General features: G+C 34.2%; 4 protein-coding genes across 5 annotated transcripts in view; 2 read left to right on the top strand and 2 right to left on the bottom strand.

Annotated features, from left to right (window-relative positions):
* The window catches only part of LOC132914510 (protein maelstrom), a 348,506-nt gene that overhangs the window by 314,173 nt on the left and 11,721 nt on the right, over nucleotides 1-22,612 (top strand). The gene's annotated exons all lie outside the window — the stretch shown is intronic.
* Nucleotides 300-18,957, top strand: LOC132914550 (uncharacterized). 2 transcript variants are annotated; one of them, XM_060973750.1, is made up of 6 exons: nucleotides 300-454; nucleotides 14,279-14,355; nucleotides 14,715-14,912; nucleotides 16,810-17,018; nucleotides 17,703-17,843; nucleotides 18,713-18,957. In XM_060973750.1, exons 1-6 carry the CDS (start codon nucleotides 432-434, stop codon nucleotides 18,728-18,730), a joined length of 666 nt encoding a protein of 221 aa, XP_060829733.1. In that variant the 5' UTR covers nucleotides 300-431; the 3' UTR covers nucleotides 18,731-18,957. The 2 variants fall into 2 exon arrangements, with proteins under 2 accessions (XP_060829733.1, XP_060829732.1); XM_060973749.1 differs by lacking the exon at nucleotides 300-454 and having other exon boundaries at nucleotides 14,222-14,355.
* On the bottom strand, nucleotides 5,360-7,545 carry LOC132914581 (protein transport protein SEC24-like). The gene is made up of 3 exons (XM_060973786.1): nucleotides 7,509-7,545; nucleotides 5,764-6,668; nucleotides 5,360-5,479 (listed from the first exon to the last, which is right to left on the bottom strand). Exons 1-3 carry the CDS (start codon nucleotides 7,543-7,545, stop codon nucleotides 5,474-5,476), a joined length of 948 nt encoding a protein of 315 aa, XP_060829769.1. The 3' UTR covers nucleotides 5,360-5,473.
* Nucleotides 8,463-13,437, bottom strand: LOC132914964 (uncharacterized). Its single transcript, XM_060974514.1, has 3 exons — nucleotides 12,824-13,437; nucleotides 11,191-12,457; nucleotides 8,463-11,073 (listed from the first exon to the last, which is right to left on the bottom strand). The coding sequence occupies exons 1-3, from the start codon at nucleotides 12,988-12,990 to the stop codon at nucleotides 10,417-10,419; spliced, it is 2,091 nt and encodes a 696-aa protein (XP_060830497.1). The 5' UTR covers nucleotides 12,991-13,437; the 3' UTR covers nucleotides 8,463-10,416.

Below are 22,612 nucleotides of genomic sequence, written 5' to 3' on the forward strand. Positions count from 1 at the left end.
AAAAATAAAAATTTCTAAATCGCCAGAGGTTTCTGTAATTAGAATCCGAAAACTAGAAAAACTGATAAAAATCTTCTTAAAATGCACCCAATTCCCTGGAAAACTAAAATGTCAAAATTGCTAAAAGTTTCTGTAACAGAGAGGATAAAATGTAGAAATTAGAGGCTCAATTGTATCGAAACGCAAAAAGATACGATGGATTAGTGAATTTCGCGTTATTCTTGAGCGTAGAAACCTCGAGAGCGGGACAAAAGACTGCGTTCGTGTGTGTCGCTCGCAGAAAAATATAGACGCGGCACATCGTAACCTTCGTGGCCCGGATGAACGTTTAAAAATTCCACGGTTGACTGTCAGACGTCGTGACCAAGCGTAAAACAATATCTTCTTGGCTGAGAATCGGGACGTTGCTCTCAGCCACTGGGAATCGAATTATGGGCATGCAAAATTCCAAGAGGTTAGTGTCTTCTGATTCATAATTTTCATCTGCCACTCGCCGAAATATTCTGTATATTTTATAACGAGACTACCTTTTTCATTAAAATAAATTTCTCAGAGACTAAAAAATTTTATAAAACACAAGACTAATTTCTGATCAAACTGAATTTTTTACAAATTTTATAAAATACAGTTTCATATACCGTTTGGTTCTCTAAAAAAAAAAACGGTATATTTTATAACGGGACTACTTTTTAAATAAAAAAAAAACCGTAAAAATTAGCAAATTTTATAAAATACGAGACTATTTTCTCGTTGAACTAAATTTTCTAAAAATATCGTAAGATGCGATTTCAATAAACGTGACACATTTTTCGCAAAGTTAGCATGTTTTACGTAAGAAGAGCGATTATTACGTAAGAGTTACTTTAAAAGGCAAAACAAGAAGGTGTTCGTGAAATACTAAATATGGCCTATAGTTAAAATAACCAGAGTGCACAAACTATTCGAATTAGTACTACGATTAGTCACTCACGAAATTATTCGTATAACCAATAAAAATGTAGTTGTCGACCTTGGACCTGAAATGTGATTTATAGTGGAAATTGCTTTGTGTAATCATTTTGATTGCATTTGATTTCCCTCTTCAGTTTTGATACTTGGTCATTTTCTACACTCTCATCGAAGCTATAACTTTCATTGAAATGATTGAAACGTAGATATTTCTATTTACTCAAGAAATTTTTATCAGATACGTCGTTTTTTTAGTACACAAAATTTTATATAAAAGATATAACCTAGCAAACACGAAGATGGCACCCTGCTGGGGGTAGCCACCCACATGCTATATTTATTTTTATTTTATTTTTTTTTACCAATAAGATATAACACTTTACCAAATGTCCTTCAAGACAAATTGTAAAAAACCAAAATAAACTAAAAAAAAAACAAAATCTTGAGTAAGTAAAATAAAAAAATATTTATTGTATATAGCGAAACTTGAAATTTTGATAAAACCGTATCCATCGAAGTAAAAAGATATTTATTAGTTTTAAATTAATCTTGAAGTTTTGATAGGATCGTGTAGTAATTCAAAAGATCTTAATTAATGAATTTTCTCTACAATTATCTCGAATCAATATTTCTTTTGATAATTTAGTATCGGCTCTCTATGCATGGAATTTTAATAAATCAAATACGTTGATTATTTCATCCTTAGAAAATTATGCATGGAATTACTAATTATTCGTTCTTTACATTTCCATGGTAGATGCAGCGCTTCCATGAAATACAGTGATGAACAAAATTATTAAATACGTGTGACTCGGCGAAACAGTAACATTTATGAAAATCATGCATGAAATGGAAAGGATCGTACGTAGGCAAAATAACTTGCAGCGAGATTCCTTCATTTATTTAGCAATATAGCTTTGTCCGAAAAAAATGTTATCCTACTCTTCCTACTTGTGTCTTCGTGTGCGTACGTGTAACATATGAAGTGTTATTTATATAAAACCTCCATTTACGTAAAATCTCAATTGACTGCCACGTGGGTCATATATGACCGGCCACGGTTTCTCCTGTGACGCCACGGTGGTCATTGATGATCGTAGCGCTTGAACTTCTTACAATTGTAAAAATTATATAAAGATTGACAATTATGACATTTTGAATATAACCGATAAATAGAAGATACTTTAAAATAAAAAGTGCCCCATTGAACGATTAAACATTTTTATTACAACATCAATAAAAAAAAAAAAAATGAGAACAAATCTAGCATCTAACGGTGCACTGTGTTTGCATCCACATCATTGAAGGGTAATCTGCGGATATTATTATAAACACACCTTAGAAAATAATTGTAAATGCTGCTTTATAATCATATAATTGAAGTCAGAAGTGTGCACATACCTCACTATTATATATAGTGTAGGATCTTACTACAATTAGTTTATTTACAACAAATGGATTAAACTGATGTTGGTTAAATAGGAAACGATGGTTGTTTAACGTGAACTAATCACAGTAATGTACTATAATTAACACTTTACCGACCGATAGCCTATTCGGTTTTTTGTCGCCGATGCTTATCGACTGATAGCCTATTAATCAGCTTTTTGTCGCCGACAATCTTCCTCGTTATTTGAGCAGTAATTTATTATTTAGTACTAAGGTACCTTGTTCAGTAGCGTTGCTTTGTAAGCTCCCAAGGTTTTATACCAATTTGAAAAACTTACCGTTCGCGATGAACGAAAAGAATGGTGTTGGAGAGTCTAAACCGGAACACAGTCAGCGCCAGGGAGAATCTGCGCCTGAGATGCCGATCGGACGTGCTGTTGAATCGCTAGCGGTCGGTAAAGTCAATTTGCAACTCTCGTCACTACGGTTCCAACGCTCTCTCTCTCTCTCTCTCTCTCTCTCTCTCTCTCTCTCTCTCTCTCTCTCACGCGGACCACGCTCTCTCGACAACGTTAGTAACATTATCTCCCTGACTTCTCGATTTACACTCTCTGGGTTCTCAATTGACACTGACTGTTAGTTCGTCTTTGTCCCTTAGCATCCCTTTGTCTTTTGTCTTAGCCCCACCACGCATGTGTTCCGCAACCGCTTGTAACATCACCACGTCTCAATTCACATCAGAGACCAAGCCGCGTTTCAGAACCGATGTACTGATGACGGAAATAAAAATGTGGCGACAATGTATGTCGCCGAAGCGAGATACCTAATGAACCTTCAATATCCCAACGGTCCTCTCGCCGAATGTTCGAGAACGCCTAACAAACGCGTGGGTAGTGGGGGTATTGAGGGATGACAGAGAAAAAGAATCGGATTCGACCGAAAGTCAAGTTGGAAGAGCTTCAGTCTTGAAAAATCGCGGCTGGAGTTCGGAAGTGAATTATAGTTACTGTAAACCAAGTGTTAAGAAATAAATTCTCTCTTTTTATTTCTTTATTTTTATCTTTTATTTTTCATCTACGATTTCTTGTTTTTATTTTACGTGACACGCTCGTAGCCAGGCTCACGCACGCCTTTTCCACGAAACTATTCGATTACAAGACCGACGATACATTGTTGGGCCTGTCGACACTTCGACTTTCTCACGACATTGTTTACAGTTCGCCCGATATCTCTTAGGTCTCTCGTCCATGACACTACCACAGAATGAGCAAATACTGTTTACTAATATCTTGTACACGTTTCCAGAATATATTCTGCACGTTTTGCTTACGACAAAATAACGAATGCGAATGGTTTGTTGACATAAACGAACACGGTGGTCACTCACGACCACCAGTAAGATAAACGGTCTATTGGGGAAGAATGTTGTCTTACATCATCAATTTATTATTATTTTGCCATTATATGCTTTGGATAATAAAAGTATTCCCGTGGCGAGCTGAGCGAAACATGTGATTTTAACGTGGCAGTCAAAGTGTTAATGTACAATTTGTACAAAAGAGAAACGATTTAAAGTTGCATTTAAGATAATTTTAAGAATATTTGAGGTAGTTTCGCGGAACAAAAAATAGGGAAAATTTGTCTCGTCGTTCGATACGTAGATAGCCGGGGGCGAATACGTTCCATCAAAGCTAAAGTTAAATATATGGCATCGATTATCCATTATCTGGCGGAATTTATATTGGTAAAGAGCAGATAATGACTCACCTAGAACACCGCGAATAGTAATGCGTTGGATAATACATATGTATATTAATGGAAATGCATTCGTTCAACTTAATCACTCTTAATCATCCTCCTCTGCGTTATATCGATACCCTGAACGATGGTAATCGAGATAATGTATAGAGCATTTAAAATAAAAAAGTTACTAGATATGAAGACAGGGTTGGCCAATACCACCTAATGACAAAATTCGCAACCACCTAGTTGCCAACACAATATATGAGCCACTTATTTTCTGATTAAAGTAATTAAGCATGGTTGATACAATGATAAACATAAGATTGGAAAAAGTAAATATAAATGTAAGGGAAGCTGTATAGAATTTGTAAGGAGTCAGATATAAAACTTGCTTGCTAGATTGATTGATTTCACAAGATGAGAAGCAGAGGAAATTGATGAAATTATATAGAAGTTAGGTTAGTTGGATAAGTCAATCGATCAAAAACACACACAACACTTTTGACCCAAAACTTCAAAAATTTCAAAATGTCAGGATATCTACTTTAGTCTATGAAAAGCTTGCACAACTTAAATCATGTAACTTGTTTTTCAAGTGACTAAATAATAATAAAACAAATAAATGTTACATTAAAAATACATTAGTAACTTTAACAGCCTTAAATGTAAATAAAATATCGATTGCGTTATTTTAATTAAGAAAAACAATATAAATATCCTCCACAATTTTTTAACACGCTGTAGATGATGTTACTGGCTCCATTAGCGACCAGTGGCATTCAGAGCATTTTAACCTTCCCTTCGAAGGTTCCATAGTCCATTTCCTTGAACGTAACGTGATAAATTGTCGAAGATTCGTTGATGAATCCGACGACGACGATCGATTCTTCGTGTTGTAAGTGATTCGAAATATTCTCGAGCGTGGTAAATGGATCTTACTCGTGGCTGTCAGCCAGGTGAACTACAATTATGATTGCCCAGTGAATGGAAAATCGATCTGTGGCTCGGTTTACGAAGAATTTCATAAGTTAGATCGTACGAAGACTGCTGATTATATGATGTCGTTCCTGAATTGGTAGCATGAATTTACAGTAGTTACAAACAGGATTTACACGCTATTCTCTCCGTTATAGACCATTTACTTGCTAATTACTTAGGACCAGATATATTAAAGTTCCTCTTATTAATGGTACTTTCATGTGACTGAGGTAAATGTGAGGTAAATTTTAGGTAACTGGTAGATTTGGTAGTTATTTGAAAAGAGAAATCAAGACATGTGTATGTTTCTTTAAATTTTATTCATATTTTTCACAATCGTATATTTTCTCTCATTTTTTATCTTCTTCGCTACTCTAGGTCCAGCTCTGGTAACCTCTTCTTCTAGGTGCACAGATCACATCTGAAAGAAGACAAAATTTGTCTTAATTGATCACCTGTTTTAGAGAAATCGAAAATCCTATCACAAAAATATTGATCAAGCCCTGAATACTTATACAAATTTACGTTTTTATAAACACAGCTAAAGAAATGAACAGAAATCAAAACAGAAACTTTCTCATTCACTGGAGACCAATAGCACTAAATAATATTAAAATAATTCAATACCATTAGAGTAATATTGTTTGTACCAACACTGCTAAAACACTATTAGAACGACCAGCATCGCCAAATACTTCAACTTACATGATGAAACATACGATGGCTCATGGGACCCATATGGCGGCCCATACTTCTCTCCTTATACATCCTCATAGCAGGCTCCATGATGACAGCCGAGCTCAAAGTAGGAACTTGCTGTTTAGTGCAGCTGCACTGCATAATACTCTGTTGACATTGTTGACACTGAGGTACCTTGACAAAAGTAGCCACAGGTTCAGGTTCAGTAATCATCATAACAGGCTTGGGGGGAACCACCATCATTTGTTCCTCGTACACAGGCAGAATAGGTTCCTTCTCTATTTTAGGGGCCACGATCTTCTCTGGTTTAGGTTCAGGCTTCACAATCTTCTCTCTGATAATAGTTTCAACCATTGGTTTCACAGGTTTCTCTTCTTTTGGTGGTTGGATGATGTTGACGTTGGTTTGAGAAGGTGGACAAGGTTGAGGCGGTTGGATAAATTTCAAGGAAGTTTGAGCAGGAGGTTGAATCACGCTGAAGGTTTGGACTGGCTGAGGAGCAGGTTGGATGCTGAAAGTTTGAACTTGTTGAGGAACAGGTTGGATATTAAGTGTTTGCACTCGTTGGGGTACTTGCTGAATGTTCAACGTTTGAACAGGCTGAGGAGCAGCTTGGATGCTATAACTTTGCGCTTGAGGTACCATGCTACCTGAGTCCAGACAGATGACTGATTTCTTGGATCTAGCCTGGTCGTCTTCTTCTGTCTTCTCGATTTTCAGATCATGGCCTTCGTCCAGTGATTTCTCTTTGATGTTCGTTGGGACTGCCTGGGTTAGAGACAGACCCAAGAAGAGGAGAAAGAAGACAACGTTGGAATTCATTTTTTTAGTTGGATTGTTCTTCGAAGTCGAACTGTGAGGATCCTGACGAGGAGCTCGGTTTTTATAGGGATTTGGTGGAATACAGTGACCTGGTTTTATTTAGGAAGCACGCGTATATACGCAATGGTGCTGAGTGAGCGTAATTTGAAGGTATTGAGCCACTTTGTTGACGCGATAGTGGATTATTGGTTTGTCGGCGTGTTACCATGCGTGAAACGGTTCCGGGAAATTTACCAGGATAGAGAATTTCTTATATTAAGTTGCTTTACAAGCATTTTATAAAGTATGCGGCAATATGCAAGTTATACGATATTTTGGCAAATACAAGACACAAAAAAAGATAATTTCTCCAATTTCTTTAGTTTCTTTAACTTTCTAAGTTTCTTTAGAGCCTTTCATTTCTTTAATTTCTGAAATTTATTCAATTACTTTACATTTTGCAATCTTTTTAAATATCTATAGTTTTGTGCAATTTCTCTATTTTTGTAAATTGGAATTTTTTCTAAATTCATAGCTTTAAAATAGCGTTAGTGACTAGCAATGTGTAATAAATGACTCGTGTAAGTGTATGTGATGGGGTGTTGGTTAGTTTTTTTGAAACAACGCCTACTTGATCGAGGTTAGACCTTGGAGAACAAAAAGGTCGAAGTTTTACTGAAAAGGAACATTAACTCGGTATCTTTTACGAAATTCTACTTGCAGAAAAAAATGTTGCAAATCTTGAACATAAAAATAACAGTACATACGACGCATTTTAAATTAACGGGACAGTGTGTTTCACGATGATAAAATTCAGAAATTTATTGCTATGACTATAGAAGCTTTAAACGATTGACTGTCGTTTTGAAGGTTAAGCGATTGATTGACGTATTTTTACAATTTAAGTCAAACATTTTTTAAGTATTTTTACAAAATAGACAATTCCTAACCACATTCTCTAGTTACATTGTTAATTATTTTATTCATTTTTTATTATATTATTTACAAACAAAATTCACGGTTCTTCACTAGGCTTTCTCAGTTACTTTATTTCTTTCTGGTTTTATTAATGTATATAATAGATCAAAAAATTAATATTCATCGTTGTTGCGTAGCCATGTGTTTGAGAATAATGCGGAAACACCGGATGCAGTGACATTACGTTTTGTTGCAAGAACATGCAACTCGATAAATAAACTCGATTAAGAAACTCGACTAATAAACTTGATTTCGTCATCGTCATGGTTACGGTGATTATTGTTATTATTGCATAATGTTTCCAAAATAACAATGCATGTTGCATACAGGTTGGACAATATTATTCCGCTGATACTCGTTTCGTAATTGCGAAACAGTAGTGAGATATTTCTTCAAGATCACGCGTTTGTATTTATAATTTAAACAAATAAAATAAAAGGAAGAATATCGGGAGAAGTATCATTTCGTCATTTTTTTTTAGTCCTACGGATATTACATAAGAGTGAAATTTAAAACTTTTATTCATTTTCGATATATCTGTTTAATTTTATTTATTTCTATGCTATATTAATATTTATTTCTATTTACATTTCCCAATTTCATTTATTTCTATTTATTTGCAATGTTATCGTTTCATTTATTTTCTGATTTTCTCTTTCACATTTCGATATTTTAATCGTACCATAAAATCATCAACAATTTATCACTGTATTTATTTATTTATTCGTTCCCAATAAAATTTATTTGCAAACGTACAAAAATTCCAGCTTGTCATAATCTACATCTCCATAATCTAAAATCGCTCGATAAACTGTTCTAGTTTCAAGTCCTCATTTCTATTGGGTTGGCAACTAAGTGATCGTGGATTTTGCCATTAGATGGCATTGGCAAAATCCGCAGTAACTTAGTTGTCAAACCAATATACTATAAAAAAAGAAGAAAAGGGAATGAAATTTGCTAACTTGAAAGAACCCATTCTCTGCCAGTTTATTTTTCACAATACACCGATCCTTCTACGGGAAAGGGGAAAAACTCATTTCACTGACCATTTTCCTCCGACGTCCAAAGTTGAATCAAACCAAGGTTAGACCAAACCTTAACCTGCTTTGTAATTCTCCTCAGGAGTCTCTCTTTTTCCCCTTCAATGATCGAATTGTTTCTTCCCTGTCGGTTTGAAGAAAGAATACGTTTTAATCTCAAAGCAGTGCCTTCTCTCTTCTTCCAAGAATCACTGTACTTCTTCCTTCTCTTTGATTAGAACACACCATTGTAGGAGAGCTTCATGGAAAGTTACATATATATAGTAGAATGCACGGCGTAACGAGATCGTAAAAATAAAAATCGAGTAAAAGTAATAGTACTTTACTTCCCTGCTTTCATTTTACGTTGCATTGGTAGGTTCCTGTTACCTGTTGTTGTTTTACTACCTTTGGTGCCTTCTTGCAATTTCTTTTCTAATGTGTTCCTTAGCACATTTCTGATTGAATTGTTCCTTTGGGTGCCTTTTTATTATCGGAATTCTTTTTGTTGTTTTCGTGCACCTTTTCCTATTTTATTTCCTAACTACTTTATTTAAAATGGTGCTTCAGAATATCGTGTAACTGGAGTTTTCTCAATTTAGCAGCCTAATTTTTAGGTTAGGTTGTCACAGAAATGCGTCCTTTTATTATATAATATTCTATAAGAAGAGAAATCTCTTTTGATCTCATTACAAAATGTAATTCTTTTACTCAAAATGATATTTTAGAACATATGGTTAATGTCTTTTTAATTATAGTCACTCTAATTTCTTGGAGGTTAGTTCTACAGAAAATGAATCGTTTCTTATTGCGGTGATAAGTAATCTTCTTAAGATTAAAGCGGCTGTTCACATCTGATGTAGAAAAATTGATTTTCTTGAACTGTTTAAAACGAGTATTGTAACGATCGAATGCCCCGGACAAATATTTCTGTATCGAGAAATTTTCGCGCATCAAAAAACGCGTACATTAAAATTTCATGAATATGAATATCCCGGAAGATTTTTATTCAAATATCTAGCGAATTTCACGATGTGGCAGATAAAAAACAATAAAGATATTCTGCAATTTTGTTTACCAAATATTGGCGATACATTTCACTAATTTCCATTTTTAATCCAACCTTTCAAGCTATTATTCCAAATAATACGTAACATAAAAATAAACAAGAGGATAAATATTGCAAGAGAAAAACACCTATGAGAATTTATTCAAAAGCGACTCTTCAAATTTTCATCCAACAATCACATTATTCACTAGGTTCTGTAAAAATAATTCCCTAGAATCTGAACTACATAACGAAGCTATGAGGAAATATACAGGATGCTTCACATGTGGTATAATTTAATGGGTAAAATATTCTTATTATAATACAAATTTTATAGAAATATTTTGTACAAAAGTTAGATAGTTTCTAATATTTTTATTTTGCTCGTAAAGCCAGGAATTTGGCATATTTTATTTCGTGTAACAAATAAAATCTCGAGATCAATAACGAATAATGTTTTTATCAAAAATTATTCGTCATTTCCAAATAACTTCGTTTTTCATTCGCAACTTTTACTTGAAGATGATTCGAGTAAAATTGTTTTCAAATAAAGCGCACGAATAAAACGAACTTGCCCAAGAATTATAACTAATTTCTTGAATAAAATTTTACCTAGATAATTGTCAAATAATTAATCGTTTTTTATTAAATACTAATATATCGAAAAATTCCTCAAATAAAATTTCATTCGAGTCATAGAATTCTTCAAATAAAATTTTATTCCAATTCTGAGAAAATTCTTCGAACAAATTTATTTTTATTCCAGTCTTCGTTAATAATGTCCAATTCTAACCAATTATTGTTTCCAAACTATCAAACACCACTCCTAGTCTCTATCGTGCTTTCTTCAGACATATCGTCGTCTCCTATCGTCTCCATTTGCATCAATCTAGTCTTCGGGGAATCTTCGCCCAAGGACCCGTTCCCTGAGAATCCACTCTTGTCCCTAGAATTATTATCTTCGCTCGTGATGTCTCCTTTCCTCTTAATCTCTTCCTGCTGCATCGCCTCGTGAGATTCCAGTTGTTCATTACCCTGATAACTGTCATCCATCTGCTTCACCATCTCAGCTCCCATCTGCTCACCATTTTCATCGATCTCGTAAGACTCCTGATCTTCTTGTTTCTCCAATTGCTTCTCCCATCTGCTACTATTAACAATCTCAACGCCATCTCCAACAACCTTCTGCGTCGTCCTGAACACGTTCAACTCCCCTGGAATATCGTAGGAACTGTGTTTTACTTCTGGAGCATACATCTGTCTGCTATCATCAGATGTCTGGATCCTTTGAGATTGGACAAATTGGGACCGTGCTACTTTTGGTTCTCTTTCATAAGGAATTCTAGGATTTCCCACTGCAGATTGTTGCTTGGACTGAATTTTAGGATACTGGGTATGTTCAGCTTTGGAATATTGGTTGCTTTGAGCTTTGAAATATTGGTTAGATTCAGGTTTCAAATATTGCATAGGCTCAGCTTTGGAATATTGCATAGGTTCAGGTGTGAAATATTGGACAGGTTCAGGTTTGGAATATTGAACAGGTTCAGGTGTGAAATATTGGACAGATTCAGGTTTGGAATATTGGACAGGTTCAGGTTTGGAATATTGGACAGGTTCAGGTTTGGAATATTGGACAGGTTCAGGTTTGGAATATTGGACAGGTTCAGGTTTGGAATATTGGACAGGTTCAAGTTTGGAATATTGGACAGGTTCAGGTCTGGAATATTGGACAGGTTCAGGTCTGGAATATTGGACAGGTTCAGGTTTTGAATATCGGATGGGTTCAGGTTTTGAATATCGGATAGGTTCAGGCTTGATATATGGACTAGGTTGAACTTTAGAATACTGGTTAAATTCAGTTTTAGGATATTGGCTAGGTTGAACTTTGAAATATTGATTAACTTGAGTTTTGGAATGCTGGCTAGGTTGACTCATGGGATTGCCGTGTATAAAGGAATCACTAAAATACCTATCAGACCTACAGCTCAATCCAAAATCTTTCTTCGATCTAGAATTTCCCAAATCTTCATTATCAGATGACAGGCTGGATGGTCTTCTGAAATGATTGAAAGAAGGTTCGTTATTGGAACCAGGCAAATATTTACCCATTCCAAAATCCTTCTTCGTCCCAAAATTCCTGAAATATTCTTCATTACTGATTGACAGACTTGAAGGTCTTCTGAAATTAGTAGATGAAGGCTCGTTATTAAAGCTCGTATCAAAGTCCTTCCTCACTCCAAAATCCGAAGATTTCCTTGGATTACCAAAAGCAGACTGACTATTAGACAAGCCATAATCCCCAAAATACTTTTCAGGTGCTGTGCTCACGCTAAACTCCTTCCCTGCTCCATGGTTCCTCCAATCTTCTTCATCATTAGCCAAGGCACCTGATTGTCTTCTTAAATTATTCATAGAAAACTCACTATTGGTCAGGCCATAATCCGCATACAATTTGCTCGAAGGTACCAAGTCAGATTGGTCTTTGATGAGATCGTAGAAATTAGGCTTTCTGTATGGTGTTCTATTTGGGGTTCTTGAGACTGGGAGATGAGACTGGTACGAGGATGCTGGATTATTTATACTGTGAATAGAGGTGGTTTGCGAAGAAGCCACGTCAAAATCGAAATCTCGTCCGATGGTAAAGGGATTCTCGCGTTTGCAGGTGGCTGTTGATTTAGTGACAGGTGGGGTCCCTCTGCTTCTGATGGCTCTATCATACGAGGCTCTATCGTATGGGTCATTGAATGGAGAATTGTAGGGTTGCTGGAAGATTGGGTTACGTCTAAATGATTCGCTGCTCTGCCAAGGACTGCTTTCTGGCTCGAGTCCATGATACTCTCTTCTGGACGTGTCCCTAGAAATTTAGGGTCAGTCCTCACCTTTCAGTGTCAATTAAAATAAATTGGGAGTTGTAAGATAAAAAATGGTCTTATGGTGAGAGGTCTGAATTCTTTAAAATTTTCATGAATCTTTTGGAATAAAAAATTTAAAGAATCCTTTAAATTTTTGTTAAAAAGAAAATTATTTTATATCATTTTTTCTTTCAAAACCAATAATAACGGATTAATTTCTAATAGTAAAGTCTATCGCTGATTTATTTTTCGGTAAAATCTTTCGTTTAAACCAACCAGTGAAATTTCCTAAAATTTTCAAGAATTTCAGACAGTTTGATATTTATAAGGTGATGAAATTAAGAAACGCGAATAATTCGAATTCTTACCATGAAACCAGGGTGTCTGGTCGTTCTCGACGACACGAGGGACAGGAAGCATGCCTCAGATTTCTCGTTCGCTCTTCTTCGTCCCACCTTCGTAACTGTGGCGATCCAGAGATCGCATTCACGAACAGACAAAGTAGAACAAATCGTCTAAAAGATCGTTCGAACATGCTTATATGGTTATTAAAGATCAAACCTCGTCGAGACGCTTTTATAAGCTACAAATTCGACGAGGACATATACTTCCTCTTTCTTGCGTCAGAATCTCGTGTTTCCTTTACGTGGCCGGAAATGAAGATACATTAATGATATACTGGTTGAGGTTAACCTTGATCCCCTTTTCCATGAATAAGATCAACATTATGGTGATGCAATAGCATAAACATTGAGATACTATTATTATTATATATTATTATTGTTATTATTATTATTATATCTTGTACAAAAAATAAATATTTGTTTTAAAGCTATCTTCTTCCTGCCATAATTAGCGTATTTTTTAAACGCATTTCGCTCATTGTATGTCAGTTTTTGAACAATCTCTTGTCAATTGTTTAACTTTCTTTCTAAGAATTTATTAAAAATACCACAAATTTAATATATTTAACGTTGATAAGAAAAAACACTTTAGTCTATTAGAAACTAAATTACAAATATTTTTACCATTTTCTGAATAACAATTATAAATATTATGGATTCCCATAAAGTTCGAGCGATTTCATTGTAAATTGAAAATTTGAGTAAATATGGAGAAAGGTGGGGGAAGTGAAATTCAGTCTGATATATGAGACGTCATCAAAGTGAAATAATAATAAATAATCCGATTATTTATTGTTATGTTACGCGCAATGTTCCCCTGTTGTTGACAAAAGTGATTGGAGTGAAATACGAGCTGCCCCTATTTCTCGTTCACATGAATATTTACATATGTATTTCCAATTAATTTCACACGCGTCGTACAATTACACTAATTGCCGTTTTCTGTCGCCTGATTACGTTTACAAGCTGTACCTTTTCTTCTTACTAACACCGTCTTCGTGCTCCTCTCAATTTTCACTTTGATCAGGTTAGAAAATTCTTCTTTAATTAGAAAACAGTCCGTAACAATGTAATGAGAATAATTTCAAAAATTAATTTATTTTATAATAATTAATAATAATAACTGAATGCATTCGTCTTTCTATTTTATTTCACTTAGAATATAATCTATATATATTGCATATAAACAATGCAAAAATAGGAAAATTTTGAAATTTGAATTGTCGGAATTTCTTGGAAGTTATTCTAAAAAAAACTCTCGTAATTACATTACGTTTCCAAATTTTAAGTTCTGGTTTCTCAATCATCGAACTAGTATTACGTATCTAGTTACTTTTAAGTACCTAGTTACTTTTTTAAGGACCGTTCACAATCGCAGATGGCGCTACGAATGTTCATCCACCGAATGTTTCTTCGCAGACAGGACACAGACGATGACATAATATCGAAGAAATCACTACAATCAGTCAAGCAGATCATCAACTTTCTGAAAGAACGTAAGGAATTGTGTATTTACAAGACAATTTTCGCTGTTGTCGATCAATGTTTCTATATACAGTACTGTTAATTAAATTATAATCATTCGAACGATACGTCTTTATTCTTTATTTCCAATGCTATTAATTCTACCGTATAAAATCTAAATACCGTAACTTCTATTATAAAAGTTAAATGGCATAAATTCTATCACGAAGGCTACATAACATTTTCTTGCTATTATTAAAGCACACAATTTTTTATTAGAACAATAAGCACTGTTTCGATACCATAATTATTTTCGTTTTCTTCTGTAACGCAGTCTGACGTGGTTAGGTTAATTAAAGACTCACGAAACTGTTTTTTCTCTGATTTCAAGATGCTAGAGAGGAAGGGCTATTTCGACGTGCTGGTCGTCGCGATCTTAGAAGACGAATTCTGAACTCGTTGAAGAAAGGCGAGAAACCTCATTTAGGGAACAACGACGCGGCTCTGGAATGCGCAGCCGCGTTGCAACTTTTTTTAAGCCATTTGAAGAAACCTGTGATGCCTCAGCACGTTCAACAACTTCTTCTTGGTAGACAAAAGAGTCCTACGTCTTCTTTTAATTGAAAGAAATAACCCGGGGAAATGTTTGTCAAATTAATTTTGCCATTTTTTTTTCTCTTTTTTTCGATGAGTAGCGTCGTAGAGACGTTTATTATTTTTTTAAATAAATTTTACAAGATTCTAAATATTCTTTGTATTGTGGAAAGATTCCTTCAATGATTTGGGAAGTTTGATCTAATTTCGTGAGGTTTCAGTTTCTTTAGAAAAAATCTTTAAAATGACTTTCCGATTTTTGGCCTAATTATCAAAGTGAATTAGACAACTGAAGAATTCCGTATAATAATATAATTGAAGATAAAATAATTGAAAAAAATTTGGGGTAACCAAAAACACTTTGGTATTTTAATTACTGAATGGATTAAAAAAATGGAAAATTCTTTGAATAATAGTAAATAGAACTATACATTTAGTAAAATTTCATAGAATCAATATTTTTATCTTATAGAGAAAAATAGTGAATAATTAAAATCTGGTTTTATTCTTCATCAAGAAAAGTTCTTTAGAGATCTAATTGAAGTAGAGCTTACGTTCTATTCTCATAAGCATAATATTTTTTTCTTATATTTGAATTTTCCTTGTGTTTCCTTCCTTCTTTAATTAAAAACCACCCTGGCTTTTAACTGTTATGATCTCTATTTAAGCATCGTAAAAAAGGAGGTTAACTGGGGAATCCTATTATGAAGATCACGAAATCTCAAGTGGCAATTTTTCTTTGAATTCAAAAATTTATGTACTTTGTATTTGGACAAACATTTTTATTAAATCCATTGAAAGATAATTAAGAATCTGTAGAAATCAAAAGAAAAATATGAGAGCTGTAGAAATCTGAAGAAAGATACGAAATCTACCTATCTGTATATCCAATAGAAATTAAAATCCTTAGAAATCTAGAGAAGATTGTGTAATCTACGGAAACACAAAGAAAAAATATAAAATCTAATCATGTCTATGTCTGATAAAAGCTAGAATCTCTAGTAACTCGATAAAAGTTATAACATTTATTTTATTTTCATATCCAATAAAAATTAAAATCCCTAGAAAAAAAGGTTTGCCAATTTATATATCATATGTTTATGTTCCCTCTCACTTCTGCATGAAATTACTCTTACTAAAAGAAATCCATGAAACGCGGCATATCTGTTTGCAATCTAGCCAAACGATGCGAATCATCGATTAAATTAACGAGTCCAGCCATCATGGCATTAAGTAATAATTCCTCGCGTTACCTAACCGCAGATATTTGGAAACAATATGCACTCGTGTTCCCCTCCTGACATGGTTTCCAATGACCACGTTTCGACACGATATTCTATGCTATAAAAGATCCTGATACGTGATACGTGCTGGTAATTAAAATCGACTGACGCTCGTTATAGAAACAAACGATAATTACCAAACTGGCCTATCTGTGAAATTTTATTGTTATGTCACGTTTCATTTCCTCTTTTCTCTTCTGTGTAATCTGTAGCAGTACTTTTATTTAGATATAATTGAAATAAAGATTTTTGTCTTATTTTTTAGTTTGAGAATTTTATTTTCTTGAAATTTACAATCATTGTATTATAGAAAAAAATATTTGTAACTTATAAAATCCATATCTTGGTAATGCAAAGGTCTAGGTGAATAACTTCAAGCGTACCACCTCACTAATATGTAACTAGAATATAACTAGAACGAGCGTTACCAACGTTAGGTACAAATATTTTTATTTAATTAATTTTTATTTTTCTTAACTTAGTCATTCGCAGATAAAATTTGTCTATTTAAGAAAATAAATAAATTTTTCATATATAAATGTATTTCTGTCCATACGAGCATCGAAATAAAAAGAACCAATGACTGAATGATAATTTTTCGTAAACCAGCTGACAATCCCGGCGTGACTGCGCACATGATCGCCAAGGATGCACTAGGATTGATACGACAGGACGTCGGTGGTCGTCATGGAGAGCTTCTAGCCGGCCTTCTTGATTTACTCAGACACTTGACACTCTCTGGCCCTCCATCCGAAAGATCAGAGCTTCGTGGATCACCGCTTCCAATCGCACTTCTTCCAGTCTTTTTTACTTTGACGGTAAATCATTCTCAATCCAATCGAATAAATAGAAATCCAATTGTTAAACTGTATAAAGATCAGGTTCTATTTTACGATTTTCTTAAATTTGTTAAATTATCCAAACTATGATTTACAAGGTTAGATTCGTTTCCATTATTTGACTACATTGACTACATTGAGGTTAGATTATGGATGATCATGCAAATTCATATTTTTCTAAAATCTAATTATTAACACTAGAACTACTACTACACTAAAACACTAAGGAATTCCATGTTATGCAGTACATTTTTGACCCACCTGGGACCATAATCCCTAAATGAACGTTGGCACATTTACAAAATTTTAAACCTAGTCGTTTTGACCGGTGTGGTAGGTTCCGGTATTAAGACCAGACTGTGCATGTTTATGCAAATTCATATTTTTACATCTTATGTTACGTATATGACGTTAACTGGTCCAATCGAAGCCAGTGTCAGCTTCTTCTTTGTAAATATATATACATACATATACACGTATATAACGCTTCTTTGTTACAGCGTATCTGCAATTTTTTCGAGGCTGTGCAATTTTTAAGATCCCTTCGAGCGGAGTGAATCGTCGATTCGGTTTAACCCAAAGAACAAAAACAGCGACGAAACGAATCACGATGCAGATCGACGAGGATTTTAACGCGACTGATCGATCGTTTTACTGTTACAGCCGGCCGACCTTGTGAAATGGAAGCAAGTGGCCGCCAGATTCAACGAATTAATTACCGAGGCCCCCGAGCAACTGCAGCTGAATGAAAATCGATCGTGCGAAATGGAATCCGCCAGGCTATCCGTCGAGAACACGGACAACGTAAGAAATAGGGACTTTCTTAAGGTTTAGAAAAGATTAATAACGATCTTGGAAGCAATCTCAAACGTGATTCTTCTTCATCCAACGGGAGAATTTATTTTTGATGAGAAATCAAATAGATATATATGAGAGAGGAGGAATTTTCGTGAAGAGATCAGCTTTTCTTTCTGATTTGATGGAAAGAAAATTGTAGTTAAGAATATGGTAGAGATAAAAGATTCTTTGAGTAGATTGAAAAGATGGTAATATTTGATAGAATCCAAATATGATATTGTGGAAGATTTGAAGCCAACTTAAATTTAAGACGAGTTTTGCTGAAACATAATCTAAGAATAAACTAAATTCAGTCCTAACCTAAACCGAGTCGATGCTAAATTTAATTTTAATCTAACTTAGATATGAAACATATTCAATGCAAATCTAACCTAAATTTAAATGAAATTCAATTCAAAGCTGTCTCTAAGTTGAATCAAGTTCGATCCAAAACTAATCTAAATCCAGAATAAATTCAATTTAAAGTTAACCTAAATTACCAAACTAAGTTCAATCGACATCTAGCGAAAAGTAACTTAAATTACCAAACTTAATCTAAATTAAATTCAATTCGAATTCTACCTTAAATCTGAATTCAGCTGGAACCTAACCTAAACTTAATACTATTATGCTGTGGCTATAGTTGAGCGCTTCTTATAACCTAGAAACGGGTAATATAAAACAGATAAAGGAAAAAGAAGAAGGGTAAATAAAAAGTGCCATTATTCCAATATCGTTTCTTTGCTGCAGAATAATTTTTTGCGTGAAAGAATTCGCTGAAGCACAGCCACGATTTTAATAACAAATTTACACAAATGTCTCTTTTATCGTTTTAGGTTAGGTTGGAGAGATAACTACGATTCTTGCTGTGCCGTTGCATGGCCCGCCGGCAAGTAGACTTCATCCAGTAATTTCCAATTCGAATCGAAAGCATCCGATATTAAGCAGCATTAATACAAACGTAATTCTTTCGTATAAATGTAAGAGAATTGTGTAAATTACTCATACTTTCGCTCAACCGATGACAATCACAGAAGGCTACATTTTCATCTAAATTATTTCTTCTTCTTTTCTTTTCTTTTTCTCGAAAAAAAGCAACTATTATAATTTCATTTTTTTGCCATTTATGGTTTACAGTGAAAAAATCTTTGGTTCATGTGTAGTGGGATAAAAATTGAAATACATATACGTTACTTTAAAAATATTGTAACGATTTGGAAGAGTCTTATGTATTTAGATTAGAGATTGTTACTTTGTACTTGTTTGTTTAGAAATATACAGAAATATACACACATTGTTCATAGTAAAAGTTTAATTGTAATGTCAGTCTGTGTAAGGAAATTGGCCCTTTGCCTTGTGATTCCTTTTATAGTTACGCTGTGATTAACAATAATAATCATCAAACTATCGTATGTACTTTCTATCAAACAATATTCGCTTTTTATTCTGAAACTAAGACGAAAAATTAAAATAAATATTCAATGAGTCATGGTCTGTCTCATGTTTGAAGAACTATTCAATTTCCAGAATTCAGATAAAATATTCAAATAAATATTTAATGGACCATAATCTGTCACACGTCTGAAGAAACCAAAAAAAAGATCATAAAAAAAAAGTGATCAAAATGATCATTAGCAACGTCCTAACGTGTACCTGAACGTCAGCGTGATCGTTAAGGCATTCGAATAATAGTACCTAACCTCTAAACTTAGCAGGAGGATTTCACGAAGCAGTTGACGCGTCTCATACACGCCAGAAGCCCATTGTCTAACCCGCTATTGCTCCTCGATATTCCATTAAGGCGTTCGACAAAGCGTCACGCGAGCTAAACCGAGAAAATGGCCCTCGGAAGGGAGCCATTTACAGGCAACCATATGAGCGTCCTAGAAAGGGATGTGCAAGCCTGAAAACGCGCGATACGCTCTCTATCAGGACGTTTAGTATTCCTCTTAACGACGTTGCTCGAGACGAAAATGCAGATCAGAAATTGGGATCTCGATGGAAGAGCCTGTGCAACGTACGAGATCTGATGAGCGACAGGAAATTTGACACGACCGTAACGACGATCGTGTCGAATGAACTTAAATTGTATTCTGATGGCAGGAAGAACATGTAGAAGATGACATCGAGAAATTGTGCTCGATGGCATTTTCAGATAAGACGTTCGTTGAGTTGCACGAATTCTGTTGATGGTATTGGGTTGCAGGATGAAGTGAAGGAGCTAAATTAACCTATTGTGCTCTATGGAGGTATACACATTACTCAGGGTCGAATTCAAGTTTTCGAGGTCTGGGACTATTGACACAGCGGAGACCTTCGTAGAATTAAGTGGGAAGGAGTTGAAATAAAATTTTACGTAAATGTAAAATAAACCCTATTTTGTGATAAGTTATATTCAAAATTTGTTAGAAGACATTATACACTTTTAAAAGAGAGTTGTTCATTTTTCGATTTTGCCTAAATTAAATGAATAAATTAATCATTATAGTCGTAATATAAAATGTATTTTTATTGAATAGCGACGCCCTTGGAAAGACAAGACTCGAAGTTGTAGCGGCGCCTCACATATGCAAAATGTGCCAGTAACCGTGGTACAGTCGGCAAGGAAGTAATTCTGTATAAAAAGATAAACTGGAAGTATGGAAAACTATTTTTTCGTATGGTGCTTTGTTTTTAATGAAATCAAACTTGAAAATTTTTTTAGTATATATTTTATATATTTAGTACATATGCATCCATTCATCTCCCTTTTAAACCGGAAATCGGGAACGAGTTTAACTCCATTGATAAAAAAGTGCGAAAGAAGAATAAAATATTTCGATCGAATTTTTAATTACACGATCCTTTAATAGATTTTAGCCAAAAGGGAGAAGAGAGAATGCATGGCTTCCTTTAATTAACAGATCCATCGAGCGCTAATTGCTCAACTTAATTGCTTATGAAAAATTATTTTTTTCGCACCAAAGGAGTAATTTGCAATGAAAGAATCCATTAAGAGACCATGAAAGGAAAGATTCCTACATCCGTGAATTGAACTAGAAATCGGAGTTTCGCTATTAATACGAAGGGAGGGGCGGGGGGAATATTGGATTTCCCTGATAAGAACTTCTTTATAAATGTTCATTGTTTGATGTTTGTTTGAGTACACGGATAGAAAAAAGCTGCGATGGGAAGAATCAAAATTGGATTGCACAGCAGCTAACATCAGGCAAACAATGAAAGAAGAAGTAAATGGACCAAGCTAATTTACTAAAATTGACCATGAAGTGTGCAATTTGTCTGTCAGTTTGTTCTGATGTTTGTAGATATAAGAATTGAGTACGTGAGTTCTTGTAATATATGGACAAATATAAATATTTGAATTTTTGGCTTTCCTCTTGATCATAAGAATTACAAATATTCTAAGTATATGTATGTACATATATATGTATATATATTTCAATATATATAATTTAGGAAAGCTAATACAATAACTGTCATACAAGAGCTGTTTTAACAACGCAATAACAATTGTTATTTCACGGAATTGTATTAATCATTAAATTTATTGATAAGGTATTTTATTTGGTAAAATCTTTGTGTTTTTATCCCCAGATATGTCGGTAAATGTACACGTTCGATATACACGTTGCGTATATCGAATGCAGATAGTGTTATTCTCTACTAAGTCGGTAATGTCGCATATGTTATCTGTATAAAATAGTAAGAAGCACGTTGTAAAATACCGACCTCAAAAAATTGTTTAACTCGATCATCGAAAACAATTCATCTGATAAATAACTTGTAGTATTTAATAGAAAAAAAATTACAACATTGGTCATGGTTGGGGTTAAAGTTAATTTTACTATGAAATAATACTGATTGTCCAGGTCTCACAGCGTAGAGGTTGCTGCAGAGACCTACCCCATATAATTCTCTGTAAGACGATATTCCACATGTATCAAAATTTATCAAAAGGATAAAAAATGTCAAGCGAGGGAATAAAATAAAAAAGGCTGAATCGATCGAATAGTGTGTTCTAGCGTTTGGTCATGCGATAAAGTGAAACTTCTCATGCGCCGCGAGAAACCAAATATAAAGTGATAAATTCGAAGAAGGATAGAGATGGAGTCTGGCGCTTTGTTCCTCACTAAAGTAACACGTCGTCTTGGCCAATAGAACGACAAACCGAGTAAACCTTAAATAAGAACAGAATCGTTGACTTTGATTTCATATCCAGTCAGACCTAGCATTAAATCCTCAGTCGGTAACAAGAATCTTTTTCATGAGTTTCTAATTGCTTTTTTTGGCTTATAAAAGAAAAAAAAATTGATGTTGTTCTTTTTTATCTTGGATATACGAGTTAATGATGAAACGAAGATCAGAAATAAGACTTTTAAAAACAATTTAAATTACGATACACGTCTTATATAGAATTATACGACTTACCTACTTTACGCTACTTTATCTACTACGATATCACTCTTAAATTATACATGCACTTAATTACTATTATTATATCTTACTTATATATCAACAGTTCATACCAATACTAAGCACTTATTTAAAAATACCCTACTTAACCATAAATCTAACTTAAAAGTATCTTACCTACAAATTTAAAAAATCCCTACCTAATCGAAAATCTTATTTCATCTGCATCGTAAAATGTTTTCATGAGTCCTATCTATACAAATATCTAATCATAGTGAAGCGACTGGAGGATGGGAAAGGGGCAAGAACTGCTGTATAAAATC

The sequence above is a fragment of the Bombus pascuorum genome, chromosome 15 (genome assembly GCF_905332965.1).
Source record: "Bombus pascuorum chromosome 15, iyBomPasc1.1, whole genome shotgun sequence".
Taxonomy (NCBI): Eukaryota; Metazoa; Arthropoda; class Insecta; order Hymenoptera; family Apidae; genus Bombus; species Bombus pascuorum.